The 17895-nt window shown below is 44.8% G+C and overlaps 2 protein-coding genes across 9 annotated transcripts in view; both read right to left on the reverse strand.

The window, feature by feature from the left end:
- Window positions 1-7542, reverse strand: part of LOC311588424 (uncharacterized protein C2orf42 homolog) — a 33424-nt gene extending 25882 nt beyond the window's left edge. The window contains exons 1-3 of one of the 3 annotated variants that reach the window (XM_084766018.1): window positions 7429-7542; window positions 3830-4083; window positions 1383-2217 (exon numbers count right to left, since the gene is read on the reverse strand). In XM_084766018.1, coding sequence (XP_084622144.1) covers window positions 1383-2205 — 823 coding nt within the window. In that variant the 5' untranslated portion in view covers window positions 2206-2217; window positions 3830-4083; window positions 7429-7542. Of the gene's footprint in view, window positions 1-1382; window positions 2218-3829; window positions 4084-7014; window positions 7183-7365 lie in introns of those variants that run through there. The other 2 variants (XM_084766017.1, XM_084766016.1) reach the window with 2 other exon arrangements.
- Window positions 7543-14054: 6512 nt separating this feature from the next.
- Window positions 14055-17895, reverse strand: part of TIA1 (TIA1 cytotoxic granule associated RNA binding protein) — a 31100-nt gene continuing 27259 nt past the window's right edge. For 5 of the 6 annotated variants that reach the window (XM_084766020.1, XM_084766019.1, XM_084766021.1 and 2 more), the window contains one exon: window positions 14055-16615. In XM_084766020.1, coding sequence (XP_084622146.1) covers window positions 16489-16615 — 127 coding nt within the window. In that variant the 3' untranslated portion in view covers window positions 14055-16488. The remainder of the gene's footprint in view (window positions 16616-17895) is intronic. The other variant, XM_084766024.1, reaches the window with a different exon arrangement.

Raw genomic sequence — 17895 nt, forward strand, 5'->3', positions numbered from 1 at the left:
CCATCTGTAACTCCGGTTCCAGCAAGTCCGATGCCTTTCCTGACCTCTGCAGGCTTCGGCACACACATGGTGCACAAATATATACTATGAAGCACACACACATACATATGAAATCAACCAATAAATTAATAAGCTAAAAAAAGGTCGACAACTGCTACACAGAGAAGGCCTGTCATGAAAAACAAAACAAGCCACGAGTGGTGGCGTATGCCTTTAATCCAGCACTTGGGAGGCAGAGGCAGGCGGATTGCTGTGAGTTCAAGGCCAGCCTGGTCTACAAAGTCAGTCTAGGACAGCCAAAGCTACACAGAGAAACCTTGTCTTGAAAAACCAAAAACCAAACCAAACCAAACCAAAAAATGTCAACAACATAACAACAAAAAAGGTATTTTGAGCAAGGTATCTTCATTTTTAGAGATTAAAAAAAGCTATAATAAAATATTTTTTTCTGTGTAATTTTGGTCAACTTATGGTATCTGTAAAGTTAACAAAAAAATCAAACTATGGGCTGGAGAGACAGTGAAGTGGGCACCCCCACACACCCATTTGCTAAATGCATTATCTCAAAATGTTTATCTCTTTCAATTCTTAGTTTTAACTATTTAACCAAATTTCTATGTACATATGTTGTGCTGGTTTGAATGCAAAGAAAACTACTAGCGATGAGTAGTGACGGCAGCAAGCCGGAAAGCAAAAGGATTGAGTTTGAGGCCAGCTGGATTACTTTAGCAAAATGCTATGCTTCATTTACTTATTTTGCTGGAGGATTTTAGAGACAGGGTTTCTCTGTGTAGCCCTGGCTGTCCTGGAACTCATTCTGTAGACCAGGTTGGCCTTGAACTCAGAGATCCACCAGTCTCTGCCTCCAGAGCACTGGGATTAAAGGAGTGCACCAACACTATCTTTTCGTTTTTTAAATTATTATTATTGTGTATACAGTGCTCTGCCTGCATGTACACCCACAGGCCGGAAGAGGGCATCAGATCACATTATAGATGGTTGTGAGCCACCATGTGGTTGCTGGGAATTGAACTCAGGACCTCTGTTAGCGCAGTCAGAGCTCCTAACCTCTGAGCCATCTCTAGGCTGCTGCTGACTTTTTTAAGATGCACTGGTGAGATGGCTCAGTAGGTAGAAACACTTGCCATGGAGGCCTTGTAAAGGATGGAGAGTACTGACACCACCTATGTGCCATGGTACATACATATGTGCACACACACACACACACACACACACACACACAGTAAAAAACAAACAAAAAAAGGCACCTGTACTATCTAGCACCTGAATCTAAAGGCTATTAGGACAATTTCCAAATGCATCAGTGAATGCCTTCTCTGCCATTTTAGAACAACCAAGTAACTGTCAATCTTCCCACGTACCGCTGGCGTCAACATTTAAGAAGTCTGAGAATTCCTGAGCCAATGTCTCATCACTGGCAAAGGCACAGAGGCAAGCAAAGAAGTGGATGCACCTTGGGGCTGCCTCAGCCTTGGGGACACTGGACTTGTGTGACTTCAGGGTTTGGCAGGAGCAGAGGAAGCGGCGCTCCGGCAGGCTTCTCGAGCTGATTTTCTGCAGGAAGGACGTGTGCAGATAGCCCAAGCTGTGCTTCTGGCTTGTCTTGCATTTCACTACCATGATGTTTTTAGTGACTCTCTGCACCAGGGGACCTGTGGGTTCCGTGGCCAACTGCCAGATGGTCTGTTTGGTTTCTGGGGAAGCCTGCATCGCATTCAGGACTGAACTCTTCAGGGTCAGAGGGGTGGCCTCCACCTGGCAGTTCACTGCTAGCTTGATGTGCTGACACTGGTTTTCCACGATGCCTTGAGTGGTGGCTTTCAAACACGAGGGGACATAACACCGGCCAGAGCTCAGCTGAGTGATGATTGTCCCGTCCACTGTCTGGATTGTCGTCTCTGAAACACCCAGCTCCACAAAGCATCGGTAGTCAGGGCCCCGGTCTCTTTGCCGCACAGAGTAGACCTGTAGGTCAGAGCCTGTGATGATTTTGACAGCTTCAATGCTAGGCTGCTTCCGGGCACCATAGCGAAATACGGTCCCACATGTCTTGTTCTTACAGCTCAACCCACGGGTTCCATTGTACGTGCCACATCGGGGACACTTCCTGATCCCCCTCAGTGTGGCCTTCCCCAAGTCAGATAAGAAAGCCGGGACTTTAGTCCTCTGAGAGTTTGGTTCCATTGTTCACAGCTCCTAGAAAGACAAGACCATCAGCGGGAGAATACAGTCACACAACGTTAACGTTGAGAGAGGAGGCGAGGGAGGGATTTTCAATTATTTATTTTTGGCATAGGGTCTTACTTTGTAGCTCAGACTGGACTGTAAAAACGTAGCCAAACTGGCTAGTTTTATAGCAACTTGCCTCAAGCTGGAATTACCTGGTAAGAGTGAGCCTTAATTGAGAAACTGCCTTCATAAGCTATGGCCTGTGTGGGCTGAATAGGAACGGTCCCCATAGAGTCGTGTGTTTGCACGCTTGGCCCACCGCAAGCGGCGCTACTGGAAGGTGTGGGCTCTTTGGAGAAGTGTGCCACTGTGGAGGTGGGCTCTGAGGTTGAGTCAGTCTCCTCCTGCTGCCTTCAGATCAAGATGCGGAACTCTCAGCTCCTTCTCCAGCACCATGTCTGCCTGTGCGCCGCCATGCTTCCCGCCATGATGATATACTAAACCCCAAACTATAAGCCAGCCTCAATTAAATGCTGTCCTTTATAAGAGTTGCCATGGTCATGATGTTTCTTCACAGCAAGAAAACCCTACCTAAGACAAAGGCTGTAAGGCATTTTCTTAATTAGTGATTGATGGGGCTCTGGGCTGGTGATCCAGGGTTCTATGAGAGAGCAGGCTGAGAAAGCTGGTAAGCAGCACCCCTCCATGGCCTCTGCATCAGTCCCTACCCTGCTTGAGTTCCTGTCCTGACTTCCTTCAGTGATGAACAGTGATCTGGAAGTGTAAGCCAAATAAACTCTTTCCTCCCCAACCTGCTTTTTGGTCACGATGTTTTGTTGCAGCACTGGGAACCCTAAGGCAGGCAGGAGCCAGCTAGTCTCCGTGTGTCACAGACCTTCTGCCTCAGCTGAGCTCCCAGTTGTTGGGACCACGATGCTGCTTCAGCACCACATAAGCTGGAGGTGGTGGTGTGTGCCTGTAACCCTACCATCCAGGAGGTAGAGACAAGAGCGTGGGGCCAGCAAAACCATGCGACTGAGGAGCAAAGAGTGAGGCAGAGACAAGGGCAACCCTAGAAAACCTTGTCCTGAGATGGGCAGGACTAGGGCTGCCTCCTCCCTGTTCTAGGCCTGCTTATCCCAGCACACGTCAGCCTTAAGACTCCCACCTCTGCTGCCCTTGAGGTGCTAACATAGCCCAGCGGTCAGGTTTCAGGTTAAACTTCCCACTCTCCTTATGGCATGTCCAACAACCACCTGGAATCCCTCTTTATGCACATGAAGCATTCCTAGCACCCCTGGCCCCAGCCAATAATGTACACTCATCCCCAAACCCCTACCCACTCCCCAAGATTTACCTAGCCCTGTTTCTCAGGCACTCAATGGCACTCGCCCAGGCTGAGCTTCACTTTCTTCAGTCAGCCCATGGGCAATGGTGCCTGGATACCCCAGGGGAAAAGCAGAACTGGGGCAGCAGTGAGGAACATGAATTCAGTGTCATCCTTAGCTACAAAGGCGTTCAAGGCCAACCTGGGCTACAAGAGAACCTGTCTCAAAGAGAAAGGCCCAGAGCACAGGAAAGATGGATTACTTCACTTCTGCTGGCCCCTGAAGCCCAGCCCAGTCCCTTCCAGGCCTACCTGTACTAGCTGCCAGGGCACCTGGAGGACCGTGGAACCTGTGTTCATAAGACCCAACATGCGTTTCATTAGTTTGTGATGATCAGACCGCACAAAGACAGGCATGCTCATCTGAGGTGCTATGAGCCACTTGGCCTAGTCTTCTGAAGGCTGAACTTTGACGCAACAATGCAGACATTCCATTTCTCCCTGGTAAAGCTCTTGCTCAGGGTTCCAGTCAGATTCTAGCTCCCCTGGGAAGACGGCTTGGCAGCCTAAAGCAAAACGAGAGAAGGGTAGCTGTCAGACGACAAAGATGGACCCTTCTACCCAGAAACAGGAAGACTAGAGGCTGGGACGGCTCAGTAGCAGAGCACAGCTCAGCTCACGTGAAGTCGTGGGGGCTAGTCCGCAGCACCACAGCGCCACAAGCCAGCCCTGCCAGGGTCCACATCTACATTCTTAACAATATTTAAGAAATGTTTGTCAGATATTGCTATGGAAATTTAACATTTTACACTTTCAACAAGGAAGCAGTAAGCAACAGTAATGCTATTACACAGGGTTGACAGGCGCACCAGCCACAGTATAGAACTGGTCAAACACCTGCCTTCCCTAAAGAATATTTTTAAGTGCCTTATTTTTATTTTTCATCAAAAAAACATTGTCTTATTTCCAAGACAGAGCTTTTCTGTGTAGCCCTGGCTGTTTTAGAACTCACTCTGTAGACCAAGCTTTCTTTGAACTCACAAAGATCCACTTGCCTCTCCCTCCCAAATGCTGGGATTATAGGTGTGCACTACTACTGCCCAGCTTTCATTGAAAAGCTTAAAATTCATTTTTATGTATATGAGTGCTTATTTGGCCTTCATGTATATCTATGCACCAATTGCATCCCTGGTTCCTATAGAAGTCAGAAGAGGGTACCAGGTCCTCTAGAACTGGAGTTGTGGACAGTTGTGAGCCGCCACATAGGTACTGGGAACCAAACCAGGCTTCTAAGAAGGAGCAGCAAGTGCTTCCCCCACCCCCAAGACAGGGTTTGTCCCTGTAGCCTTGGCTGTCCTGAACTCATTTTGTTGAGCCAGACACATAAAATAAAAAGAAATACATCTTTTCAGAAAAGGTGCCTTGCTGAGTGGTGGTGGCGCACACCTTTAATCCCAGCACTTGGGAGGCAGAGGCAGGTGGATCGCTATGAGTTTAAGGCCAGCCTGGTCTACAGGGCAAGTCCAGGATACTCAAGGCTATACAGAGAAACCCTGTCTCAACCCCCCCAAAAACAAACAAACAAACAAACAAACAAACAAAAAAGAAACAGAAAGTGCTTTTAATCTCAGCACTCTGGAGGCTGAAGCAGGCACAGGCACAGGCACAGGTACAGGGGATTGCTGTAATTTGGATGCCAGCCTGGACTACAGAGGGAGTTCCAGATCAGCCAGTACTACATAGAGAAACTCTGTCTCAAAAAACAACAAACAAACAAACAAACAAAAAACCCAAAACCTATCAGAAAAGAGCAGAAAGGACTTTATAATAGTTACAAAGACTAGAAATGAAGCTCAGAGGTAGAGTACTTGTCAACATATTTAAGGTTGGGAGTTTAATCCTCAGCACTACAAAACAAGCAAACCACAAAGTAAAATTTCAGTAAAGTAATATGAGATGAAAGCTATTGCATAGTAACTGAATGTGTTCTTGTTACACTGTTACTGGACCTTCATCTCACAAGACTATATTGGAAAGGATATAAATAAAATGTTTATAATAAACGCTTTGCCATAGCAATTTTCCTTCTATGACATCATGATTTATATGTGTATTTTGATTTTTAATCACATGTGTATGTGTGCCTGTGTCAGGCTATGTGCATATGAGCACAGGCGCTCATGGAGGACAGGTGCACTGGATGCCTCTGAGCTATAGTTACAGGCGGTTGACAGCTACCAGACACAGGTGCTGGGGGCTGAACTCAGATACTTTGTATGCACTCTAAATCACGCCCTTTTTTTGGAGATAGGGTCTGAACTCTATATGTAGACTAGACCGGCATCCAAATCAGAGATCCCCCTTGTGAGACTTCATAACTGCAGAATAGGGAAGAAACTTTCAGTAAAGAACTGAGCACAGTATAACTAATTAGTATGCTACTGTCAAGCAACTAAAAACAAGTGAGATCTGTGTACCAGTAAGTATTAACATATATTGGGGAGTGAAAAAAAGTGTAGTGCTTTGTGTATGCTATTTTTGGTTTTGAAAAGAAACTAAGTGGGGGTGGTGGAGGTGGTGGACAAGGTTGGAGAGATGGTTCCGTGGTTAAGAGCTTTTCTAAAGGACACAAGCTTTTTTGTTTGTTTGTTTTGAGATAGGGTTTCTCTGTGTAGGCCAGGCTATCCTCCAACTCACAGAGATCTGCCTGCCTCTGCCTCCCAAGTGCTGGGATTAAAAGCAGATGCCCCCACCGCCTGGCCCTAAGCTTGGTTCTAAGTACCGACATCAGGGTTCACAAAATTGCCCATAATTCCTCACCCAGGAAATCCAACCCCTCTAGTCTACTGGGAACACACACACACACACACACTTTAAAAAAAAGATTTTTAAGAACTCAGTATAGATGTCTATTCCCTTAGCAGTGCTTTGAGACCTAAGAAATGGAGATTTACACTTCATTTTTTTTTCTGTTGGAATTTGAAAACGTACTACTACAACCCATTACAGAGTTTTTCTTGTTTTGTTGTTTTTTGAGACAGGGTTTCTCAGTATAGGCCTCGTTGTCATGGAGTAGACGAGGCTAGCTTCGAACTCAAGAGACTCTGCCTCTAGAGTTCTGGAATTAAAGGACCTTGCCACCACGCCCAGCTTGCTGTTTTGTTTTTGAGCCAGGCTATGCAGGTAGAAAGCCTCTAGCCTCTGCCTCCCGAGTGCTGGGATGACAGGCAGCGCCACCTGGGCCGGCTTGCAGACTGTCTTAAAAGGATACACAAGGAACGCGATTTGTGAAGGAGCTGCGTTGGAAACCTGAAGGGTCTCCGGATGGTCGTCTCTCCTCAGCAAGAGGATGAACAGCGCCTGGCGCTGGAAGAGGGAACCCGGGATGCAGTAGGTTTCCCCCTGGTTCCATCTGGCCGCAGAGCTGTTTTGGGCGTGTGAAGAGCGCCCCAGGCGAGAAGGAACTACTCCAGGAGTCCTGTGGAGATGCTATTTACCCATTTTAGGAATGAAGCTGTAGGGCTGGATCTAAGCGTCACAGCCCGCGGGCCTTTACTGAACGTGGAATCAGCCTGCTCGCTGTCAGACTTAAGTCCCGGCCAGTCCCGCTATGTTGTTTAGGAGAGCGCGCCTAAGAGCGGCTTCCGGGAACGGACGGCTGCAAAACGCACTTCCCCTGCGACTGGCCTCCCGGCATCCTCAGCGTGACTCTCACTTCCGTTGGCAAGTGAGAAGCCAGACTAAGTGCCACCGCCTCGACACACAGTTCTAGGAACACGTTCTCGGCCTCGGCTCCCGCTGCAGGCCGCGGCCCCCCGCTGCCTGGACTCGCCCACACGCCCCCTTACCTGCCTCGCACCCTCCGGGACCTCTCGCTGGCGACCACCCTCGCCGCGTTACTTTTTACCTACCGAGGCCTTGTACAAACGCAGCCAAAGTGTTCGTTGTAACGACAGTCGCTATTGGTCAGGGCGGCCAACATGCGTCAAGGGCCCACCCACCTCCACTGGAGTGGCACGACGGGACTTGTAGTGTCCTCAGCGGAAAGTGCTTTCTTTGGGACGGGCTCTAGAGGTAGCAGCTGCACCGAAGGCTCTAGGTACTGTCACACATTCGTAATCACCTTAGCTTGACCTAGAGGTACATACAGAAAATACCTACAGGGCTTTCCTGGGGTCCCAGTTACTTCGAGCCAGAACTCTACTGAAAACAGTTCTAGAAAGGGAAGCAAATCTCATCTGATCTGCTTTACTTCATTAGCAGAAACAGCTGGTTTCCCGTTTGTGACAAGTCTTTCACTTGATTGGTTCTTTCCTTTGGTACTTGCACAGTATTTGAACGCTCCACCCTTGGAATCAGCCGAAATAGGCTTTTTGTGTATTCGTTCTTCAGAATCGGATTTTGGTTTTGGGAACGGGGGGACTGGGATTTCCCTGTGTAGCCCTGGGTTTCCTGTTTCTCGATCTGAAAACGAGACTGACCTTGAACTCAGAGATCTACCTGCCTCTGTCCCCCAAGTGCTGTGGTTAAAGGTATGTGCCACTACTGCCTGGTCGTTCGTCAGAATCATACAGAATAAATCTAAGTTTTTCAGTAACTTTTCAGTTATCTCCAGAGAGCAATGTTGCTTTTGGTGAAGTTTGTGTGTTGGTAGCTCTGTAGACTGATTTACTCTGGCCAAATCTCACTCTTCTCGGTTGAAGAAATGGTCTTTTCTGGGATCAATTTCTCTAGTATTGTTTCAGAGATTGGAGGGAGGAGCTAAAGAAGAGATGTTCCCACTCTTCACAATTTTCATTTGTTGTTTCGTTTAAAAACATTTACGTTGTTTAATTAGTTTCTAGCAATCTGCTCAAGTGATGACCAAGAGCCCCCAACCCACATTTCTCGGCCTGGTATTGGGGAGTGTTTCTTCTTTGCCCCATTCAGTATCAGGCTGTCAATAGAGGGAGGCAGACACGCCCTTTTGGGGTGTTGTTTCTCTCCCACAGTGCTTCATGAAAGGCCCTGTAATGGTCACCTCCCTGTCCTTAAGAACCAGCTAGCTGAATCCTCACACCATGCTCTCCCCTCTGTAGATTTCCTGAAGCCCCTGGCTGTGCTAGCTTACAACTCTTTCCAACTTCTATAAAATACAGGCCAGGCATGGTGGTGCACGTCTTCAATCCCAGCACTTGGGAGGCAGTGAGTTCGCTGTGAGTTCGAGGCCAGCCTGGTCTACAAAGTGAGTCCAGGACAGCCAGGGCTACACAGAGAAACCCTGTCTCAAAACAAAACAAAACAACAACAACAACCACAAAGCGGGCTGGAGAGATGGCTCAGTAGTTAAGAGTGCCGTCTGCTCTTCCAGAGGTCCTGAGTCCAATTCCCAGCAACCACATGGTGGCTCACAACCATCTATAATGTGATCTGATGCCCTCTTCTGCAGATAAAGCACTCATACAATAAACAAACAGAACAAAACCCAGCAACAGCAACAAGAACAACACGCCCCCCCAGGATGTCCAGTGAAGCCATGCATTGTGCTGTATGTCCGTTGGGATCTGGCAAGCCCAGCTGCCTACCTACCTAGTGGAATGCTTCTCCACTTCTGGTGTTTCCTCCCAGGCCAGCATATTTCTTTTCCTTGGTAAGTGGGCTCTTTCAAAGGATCAGGAACTCGGCTGTGGCTGCAAGTGTTTCCTTTACCTTCTCTTTACTTCTCTCCCTGCTCTGTCTCCTACACGTCTTTGACTACTGTCTGCCCATTGATCATTAGCCAATGTTTACTTTGATCCAACCTTTATTAGTTAACAAATCTTTTACCATTTCCCGTAAAGTTAAAACATTTTTTAAAACTGTAGATGGGTGTGTGCCTGCACATACACACCTGGTGCTCGCTGATGACAGAGAGGGCATCGGGTCACCTGGAACTGGAATTACAGATGGCTGTGAGCCACTCACTACTTGGCTGCTTGGAACCAAGTGCTCTTACCAGCTGACCCAGCTCTCCAGCCCCAACATTTCCCTTGATCTCTGCCTCCTGCCTGATAACAAATTGTTCATGCAGAAACACGTCAGTGTGGCACTGAAGGGTTTATGGGAGAATAAAGATGGGATTCTGGGTAAAAGCTAAACTATCATAGACATTGCAAGTCTTGTAGTTTCAGTTGTCTCCTATGTATCATTTGAAACAGTTAAATGTAGCCCAGGCCAATGTGTGAGGGCTGAGCCAATGTGGGAACAGACAGAGGTGGTGCAAAGTCAGGCCCAGGGGTCCAGACACACATTTTAGGAATCAAATTGGAAGACAGAAGCTGGATCCCTTTGTGTAGAGGATGAGGGAGCCAAGGAGTGAACTCAGGACGCCAAACATGCTAAACAAGGATTCCTACCCTTGATCTTTAGACTCCAGTCCCTTTTGGTTTGGGATTAACTGTCTTATTTTACATGAGTGTTCTGCCTGCAAGTTCAAGTGCACAAGCTTGTAGGGCCTGCAGAGGCCATCAGATTCCCTGAAACAGGAGTAAGCAGATTGTGCTATATTGCCACATAGGCGCTGAGAATCAAATCAAAGTTTTTTTCCAAGAACAAGTGCTCTTAACTGCTGAGCCACCCTCCATAGCCTTCATCCTCAACCTCCTTCTTTAGGAATTCATTACTGAGCTGGGTGGTGGCGCACGCCTTTAATCCCAGCACTCAGGAGGCAGAGGCAGGAGGATCGCTGTGAGTTCAAGGCCAGCCTGGTCTACAAAGTGAGTCCAGGACAGTTAAGGCTATACAGAGAAACTCTGTCTTGAAAAACCAAACCAACCAACCAACCAACAAAAAAACAAAAAAATTCATTACTGAAAGCCTGACATGGTAGTACACATCTTTAATCCCAGCACTCCCCCACCCCCAACTCTTTTCCAGACAGGGTTTCTCTGTGTAGCTTTGGCTGTCTTGGACTAACTTTGTAGACCAGGCTGGCCTTGAACTCACAGCGATCCACCTGCCTCTGCTTCCTGGCTAATCCCAGTACTTGAAGCAGATAGGCAGATCACTCACTGAGTTTGAGGCAAGCCTGCTCTACAGAGTAAATTCCAGGCAGCCAGGACTACATAGAGAGACCCTGTCTTAAAAAACAAAAGAAGAATTCATTATTGTACCAAAATAGGAAAGACCTATGAAACCTGGAGAAGTTCCCTCCCTTCAGGGAATGGAGGCAGCCCTGGGGGTGTGACCTGTTGCCATGGTTATGTCAGGGTTCCAGCCACAGACCCACAGAAAAATGGCAAAGCTATCTCTCCAAGTGAGGCTTAGAGGGCTAGCAAAGCCTTCCTTGGGGATCTGCGCGTAAATGGCGACAGTGTGCACAGAAAATGTACACTACAGGTACAGTGACCCCCACCCCATATTTATAAGATTGGCTAAACCTCTCTCCTTGATTCCCCGTGTATGCCATAACCCTGCCTTTCCGTTCAACTGCATCTAATAATAAGCATCCCGAGCTGTGGGGTGCTGAGGTCTCTGCGTCAGTCCAGCTTCTCTGTGCACATGTCTGTCTTCATTCTTTTGCAATCCCAGTAAGGTTCAATCCCTCGGGCTATGGCAGCACCTGCCTTTCTTTCCTTTCTTTCTTTTTTTCAAGACAAGGTTTCTCTGTGTAGCCTTGGCTATTGTAGAACTTGTTTTGTAGACCAGGATGGCCTCGAAGTCACCGAGATCTGCCTGCCGCTCGCAGGTGTGCACCACCACGTCCAGCACGCACCTCTCTTTCATACTCCTGCTAGAACTTGCTTAAAGGTAAGCTAGCTAGCTTGCTTGCTTTCTTTCTTCCTTCCTTTCTTGGTTCTACCCAGCCCTGGCTGTCCTGGACTCACTTTGTAGGCTGGCCTCAAACTCACAGAGATCCGCCTGCCTCTAACTCCTGAGTGCTGGGATTAAAGGCCACCATGCCCAGCTGTTAAGTCAACTTTCAAAGAGGAATAAATACTCAGTAGTGAAGAGCACTTGTAGAAAGATGCATGAAAGCAAAACCTACCTAGAGGGTCCCTGAAGAAAAGCCCCCAACAAACACATGCCACAAAGGCTAGGATGCAGCTCACTTTGTAGGGTCTTTGTTTAGCACGCACAGTGTGCCTGCCTTTGATCCACAGGACTGTATAGCGCAGGGCATGGAGATCTACGTGAGGGCTGAAGGACACTTCTCTGCTTTTTGAGAAACCCATGGAAAGATGTTTTTCTAGTAACAGCATATACAAAGTATACTGCAAGTATAAGAACAAGGCTAAAAAAAAAAAAAGGCTGTAATTCCTTCCAAAACAAATTCCTTTAAAAACAAAAACAAAAAAAACTAAAAACCTGTCTCAAAAAACTAAACCAAACCAAAATAAATAAATAAATAAACAAACCAAAACCAGCCAACCAACCAAACAAACAAACAAAAAACCCAACCAACAACAAAAGTCTGAACAGAGACTCCTGACTCAGCTTCTTGACTGCTAGGGTTACAGGTATGCAACACCATGCCTAGCTTTTAATACCCATTTCTTTTCTCCCCTACCCCCAAATTTTATGTGTATGGGTGTTTTGGCTGCATGTATGCCTACACACCATCTGCATGCCCTGCAGAGGTAAAAAAGAGGGTGTTGGATTCCCTGAAAGCCACCATATGGATTAGTTTGAACCAAGGTCCCTTGGAAGAGCAGCCAGTGCTCTTAACCACTGAGCCATCTCTCCAGCCCTCCCCCAACCCTCCCCTGATAGAAACATAATTTAAAACCTAACAGAAAAAGAAAAACAGTTTATGTGCATGCATATGTGGCTATGCATACATATGTGCAGGTACATATGTGCCCATGGAGTCCAGATCTAGAAATCATGGCCATTCTCCTGCCTCAAGTTCCTGAATGCTGTGGTTACAAGCATCTCCTACTATGCCTGGCTAAAAAGCAGATGACCTTTTACCATAAAGTCACATGACTAATGTCTCAAAGCAAAAAGAGAAAATCCTGCTCAGCTGCAATGTCTTCATTTCATTAAGAAAGAAAGCTTTCCCGCTGTGGTGGTGCACGTCTTTATTCCCAGCACTGGGGAGGCAGAGGCAGGTAGATCTCTGTGAGTTCAAGGCCAGCCTGGTCCACAAAGCCAGTCCAGGACAGCCAAGGCTACCCAGAGAAACCTTGTCTCAAAAAACCAAAGAAGACCAAAAACTCAAGGTTATAGAGGATGTTTGTCAAACCTTAAAAATACTAGTCAGACTACAGTGACTGCATCAGCCTGAATGAGACTAGTCCCTGTAGGCTCACACATTTGGCTGTTTGGTTTCGTTGGTTAACTGCTTAGGAATAGGTGTGGTCTTATTGGAGGTGTGACTTTGGGAATGGGTTATAAGGCTGACAAGGCCCTTTACCTGTCACTGTCTGCTCCAGCACCATGCCTGCCTGCCGCCACTCTTAGCTATGATGATAATGAATTTAATCCTCTATAAGCGAGCTCCAATAAAATGTTTTGTGTTATAAGTTGCCTTAGTCATGGTGTCTTTTCACAGCAGTGGAACAGTAATTAAGCCAGGCCTTTAATCCCAGCACTCAAAAGCAGAGGTAGGCAGATCTCTGAGTTCCAACTAAGCCAGAGCTATACAGTGAGACCCTATCTCAAAAAAAAAGAGAAGAAAAAAAACCAAAACAAAACAAAAACAAAAAACAAAAACAAAAACAAAAACAAAAAAAAACAGAAAAGATGCCAGCTGTGGTGGCACACGCCTTTAATCCCAGCACCTGGGAGGCAGAAGCAGGCGGATCTCTGCGAGTTCAAGACCAGCCTGGTCTACACAGAAAGTCCAGGACAGGCAGAGCAGTTACACAGAGAAACCCTGTCTCAAAAAAAATCAAAAAACCAGACCAATCAAATAACCAAACAACCAAACAAAAAAGTGAAGTTAGGAAGAAGGCTCCATGGTTGAGAGCATGTAATGTTCTTAAATAATTCAACTCCTAGCACCAACATGAAGCAGCTCCCAACCACCTGTATCTCCAGCTCCAGGAACTCAACACCTTCTCTTCTGCATCCACCAGCACATGTACCCACAAGCACACACATATATGATACACATGATATTAACTTATGAGTTCTCTACTTCCAGCAAGTGCATTCCAGAGATCAAAATCAGGCCATTAGGCTTGGTGGCAGTCACCCTTATCTGCTAAGCCAGGTCACTAGGCCAATAAATAATAGTTTTTAGAAATCATCACTCATTTAAAAGGTTTGCTTTAAAAAATTTCCTATGAACACTTTTTGTTTCTCTAACTGAACTATATAATCTCAGCATCACATAGGTAGATGGAAAGGAACTCCAGCACAACCTAAAAGGTGAGCACAGGGGTAACACGAGAGAGGGAAAATCTGGGCAGTGAGCCTTATTTTCAACAGGAAGACCAAACTTACACAGACCAAGGTTTCTGGGATAAGGTGAAAGAACTCTTAAGAAACACCTCAGTGAGCGTTAACAACATGAGCACACCAGGAAAAAATACCTCACACACAATAACCACTACAAAAAAGATCCCACAGGTCATAGAAAACATAAAGGAATTTTAATATCCAAACAGTCAGGATAAAGAATACTGGCTCCATGACCCATTGAGAGTCACTCAGGTTCTTTACAGTACCAGAGAGTAAAACCCGAATGCATATTGCAAAAAATTTCATTTTTAAAAAACCTTCATTTCCTTACCTGATATTTATACCAGGATGAAGTGTTTTAGGTTGAGAAAGGATTTAAATGATTCAACATTGAAATGTAAACCAACACCAGTTACGTTCCTAAAATGTCAGTCTTTTATCAGGAACACAGCACTACTAATTGCTCAACAGCAAAATCAACATGAATTTTAAGATCTGTGTAGTAAGAACATGCTGTGAATAAAAGTCTTTAGTACTTGAAGGAGTCGAAAGAAACTACACTGCTGCACAAAGTAACTTGTGCCCAAAAGATCCTCCAACCTAAAGTTGCAAAAGAAGTAAAATTCTTAAACAGAGAAAAATACTGAAGATGCCAGAATAGAAACAAATCCAGAGAAAACTAAAATAGCTCCCTGATGTGTAGGCTTCTGTTTGTGTGTTTGTTTTTTTTCATTTCTAGTATTGCATTTAAGCTGCTTTTATTGCCTATCCTGATCTGTAGAAGTTTACAAAGAAATAAAATTTCCAAATATTTAAAAAATTTATTCATCTTTCATAAAGCAAATTTCAATGTATTAGTACTTAAAAATACACAGTGACTTACTGAAACATTAGCACAACTGCATAGAACTGAGCTCCAGAGAAGTACACATTTTCAAGCTGTCTTCCTGGGCTGTTTTACAAGGGACTGGCTTAGGAAACAGGTTAGAGTCATGTGCTCCTACCTGGAAGATACAGGCCAGGAAATGCTTCCAATTCCACAGGCCTAAGTAAAATGCTGGGAGCTCTCTGCAGGTCTCAAAACCCACAATTCACAGGGGCTCCTTCCTCTCTGTTGTCAAGGAGGAGGTTATGGTCATCACTGAAACCAAACCAAACCAAGAGACTCTGAAATATACTAGAAACCCCAAGGCTAGAGTAACGCCAGCAAAGAGCAAACCTCAAAAATAATAATGTGGGAGCTCCAAGATATCGGGTACCAAAGAACCAAAGCCGTGCCTATGCTGAGGAACCTCTTCCTCAAAGGCTATTTAAGGAGGTAGGATTTTTAAGAGTTTTATTTGTTCATATTTTGGCCTCTGAATATTTAAAAAATGTTTTGCCCACCTGGTCCTTCAGGCTAGTTTTGGAGTTCTTAATGAATCCCAAGCCTGACAGAGGAATATTCTACAGTTTCACAGCTATCATTTATACATATTAAAGTGGATTTACTTTTTTAAAGCAAATCTAACTAGAAAGCATCAAATTAATATATTCCTTTACATACATCTTTGTGTCTCGAAATTCTTGAAAAACAAGAGTAGATGAGTTTGAATCAAAGACTACCAAAGTATGTATGTGATATTCACATGCAAACGTAAAGCCTTTCTCACGTCTACACTTCACGACACCTTTAAGAATGAAATGACAAAGTTTGCTAACTACAAAATATTACTTGCTGAAATATCTTAGAAAACAATACATGTAAACGTAGACGCTGACACATGAAACTGATGTTTGTGAGGACTTAATCACATTGCAGATTCTCTTTAGTAACAAGTTTCTTGTTTTTCTAGTTCCTAGTACATGGCAAAGTTTATCACAGAAGATAAAAATCCTTTTAAACAAATTCAACAGGGAATCCTTGAGGCACCTTCTCATATAAAAACAAGATGAATGCAATTATCAGTCCATCTGAGAAAAGTTTTCAATCTAAGTGAACATCATTTTTTTTCATTTAAGAATATTTTACAGAATTTTCATAAGGCAGGACAAATTTATGAAAAATGTAAATACAAAATGATATAAACTAATAATTTACATTTAAAAATTCCAAAGGGATAACAGTGGAGATGGTACAGCTCACACAATGCCTACTTTTAAAACCTAACACAGATTGTGCATAAGCTGAAAGTCATAAAGAACTTCTAGACTTTGCACAAGTTTGGCTTTTTTTTTTTTACATCTATATTACATGTTTTAAAAATCAGGAATGCAAACTAAAACTGCACACTACTTTAGTGGAAAAAAGTTCAACATTGTGCAATTTTCTGCCTCTTATTTTTTTTAAAGTGGCAGCAACCCCTGCATTTGTCTTTGAAACAAGGATCTGAGAAACCTTATCAAAAAAGATAATGAAGGCAAAAATTGGCAGACATCCACTATCTTATTTCTTTTTAAAACTGTGGATGAAAAGTAATTTCATGATTAAAAAATGAATCTTTTAAATAAATACATTGTATCTGGCATTTGTACTGACTGATTTGATAAATCTTTAAGTAAACAACAGCTTTCCTACCCTCCCTGTGGCTTCAAGCCACTGGCTTCCATTCTGTGGTCTATTTTCACTGGGTTTCATACCCGGCCACGCGATATCCAGCAGGCTGATTAGGCAGCATATTGCCATTCTGCCCTTGAGGTGGCTGCACACTGTAATTGGGTCCCATCCACGGTGGAGAAGACTGGGTCTGACTGTTACAAAAAGCAAGAGAAGCAGAGGGGAGGGGAATCCATTGTTAAAACAGTGTCAGGCCAAGAGTGAGTAACACATGCACAAAAACATGCTTTTTCTATTTCATTTGTTGAGACAGGGTTTCTCTGTGTAGCCTTGGCTGTCCTGGAACTCACTTTGTAGACCAGGCTGTCACTCAACTCAGAGATACACCTGCCTTTGCCTACTGGGATTAAAGGCGTGTACCACCACGGCCAGCCTGGATATTTTTCTAGAAAAATTTTCTAGAAATCACAGCCAAGAAAATACTTATTATCTATAAACATTCATTCCTTTGAACTCAGAAGCTCACTCCACTTAGGCTAGATGGACACTGACGACGCCACTCCCTTTGTTTGCAGCATGCAGGCAGCAGAAGCGGGTAAGTCTTTGTGAGTTTGAGGCTGCCTGGTCTACATACAGAGTTCCAGAACAGCCAGGGCTACACAGAGAATTCCTGTCTCAAACAAAACAAAACAAAACAAAACAAAACACAAAAACTCAAGGAAAACTAGAAAGTAGTTTTTTAAAAAGTATTTCTTAGCCGGGTGTGGTGGCGCATACCTTTAATCCCAGCACTCGGGAGGAAGAGAAGGTGGATCACTGTGAATTCTAGGCTAGCCTGGTCTACAAAGGGAGTCCCACGGCTACACAGAGAAGCCCTGTCTCAACAAAACAAAAACGATAACAAAAAAAGTGTTTCTTTTTTTGGTTTTTCAAGATGGTGTAGCCTTGACTCGCTTTGTATAAAAAAAGTATTTCTTAAGGGTTTATTTACTCTTCATTAAGATTTACTTTTATGGGGGCTGGAGAGATGGCTTAGTGGTTAAGAGCACTATCTGCTCTTCCAAAGGACCTGGGTTCAATTCCCAGCACCCACATTACAGCTCACAACTGTCTGTACCTCCAGTTCCAAGGCACTGACACCTACATACCAATAAAACTAAGTTAAAAAAAAAAAAGTACGTTTATGTACTTGAGTTTTTGCCTGCGTGTATGTAGGGGTACTGGATCTCCTGGGACTAGAGGTACAGATGGCTGAGAGCTTGAGAACTGAAGTCTGGTCCTGTGCAGGAACAGCACGTGATCTTAATTGTTAGCCATCTTCCCAGCTCCAGCTCCTTTACACAATATTTTAAATCTGAAACATACACATATCTTTCTTCTTTTCTTTTTTTAAAAAAGGGTCTAGGTAGCCTAAGCTGGCCTGAAATGTAGACCAGGCTTGCCTCCTGCACCAGTCTCTGCTTCCCAAGTGGGA

This window comes from Acomys minous (assembly GCF_964271855.1).
Source record: "Acomys minous genome assembly, chromosome: 17".
Taxonomy (NCBI): Eukaryota; Metazoa; Chordata; class Mammalia; order Rodentia; family Muridae; genus Acomys; species Acomys minous.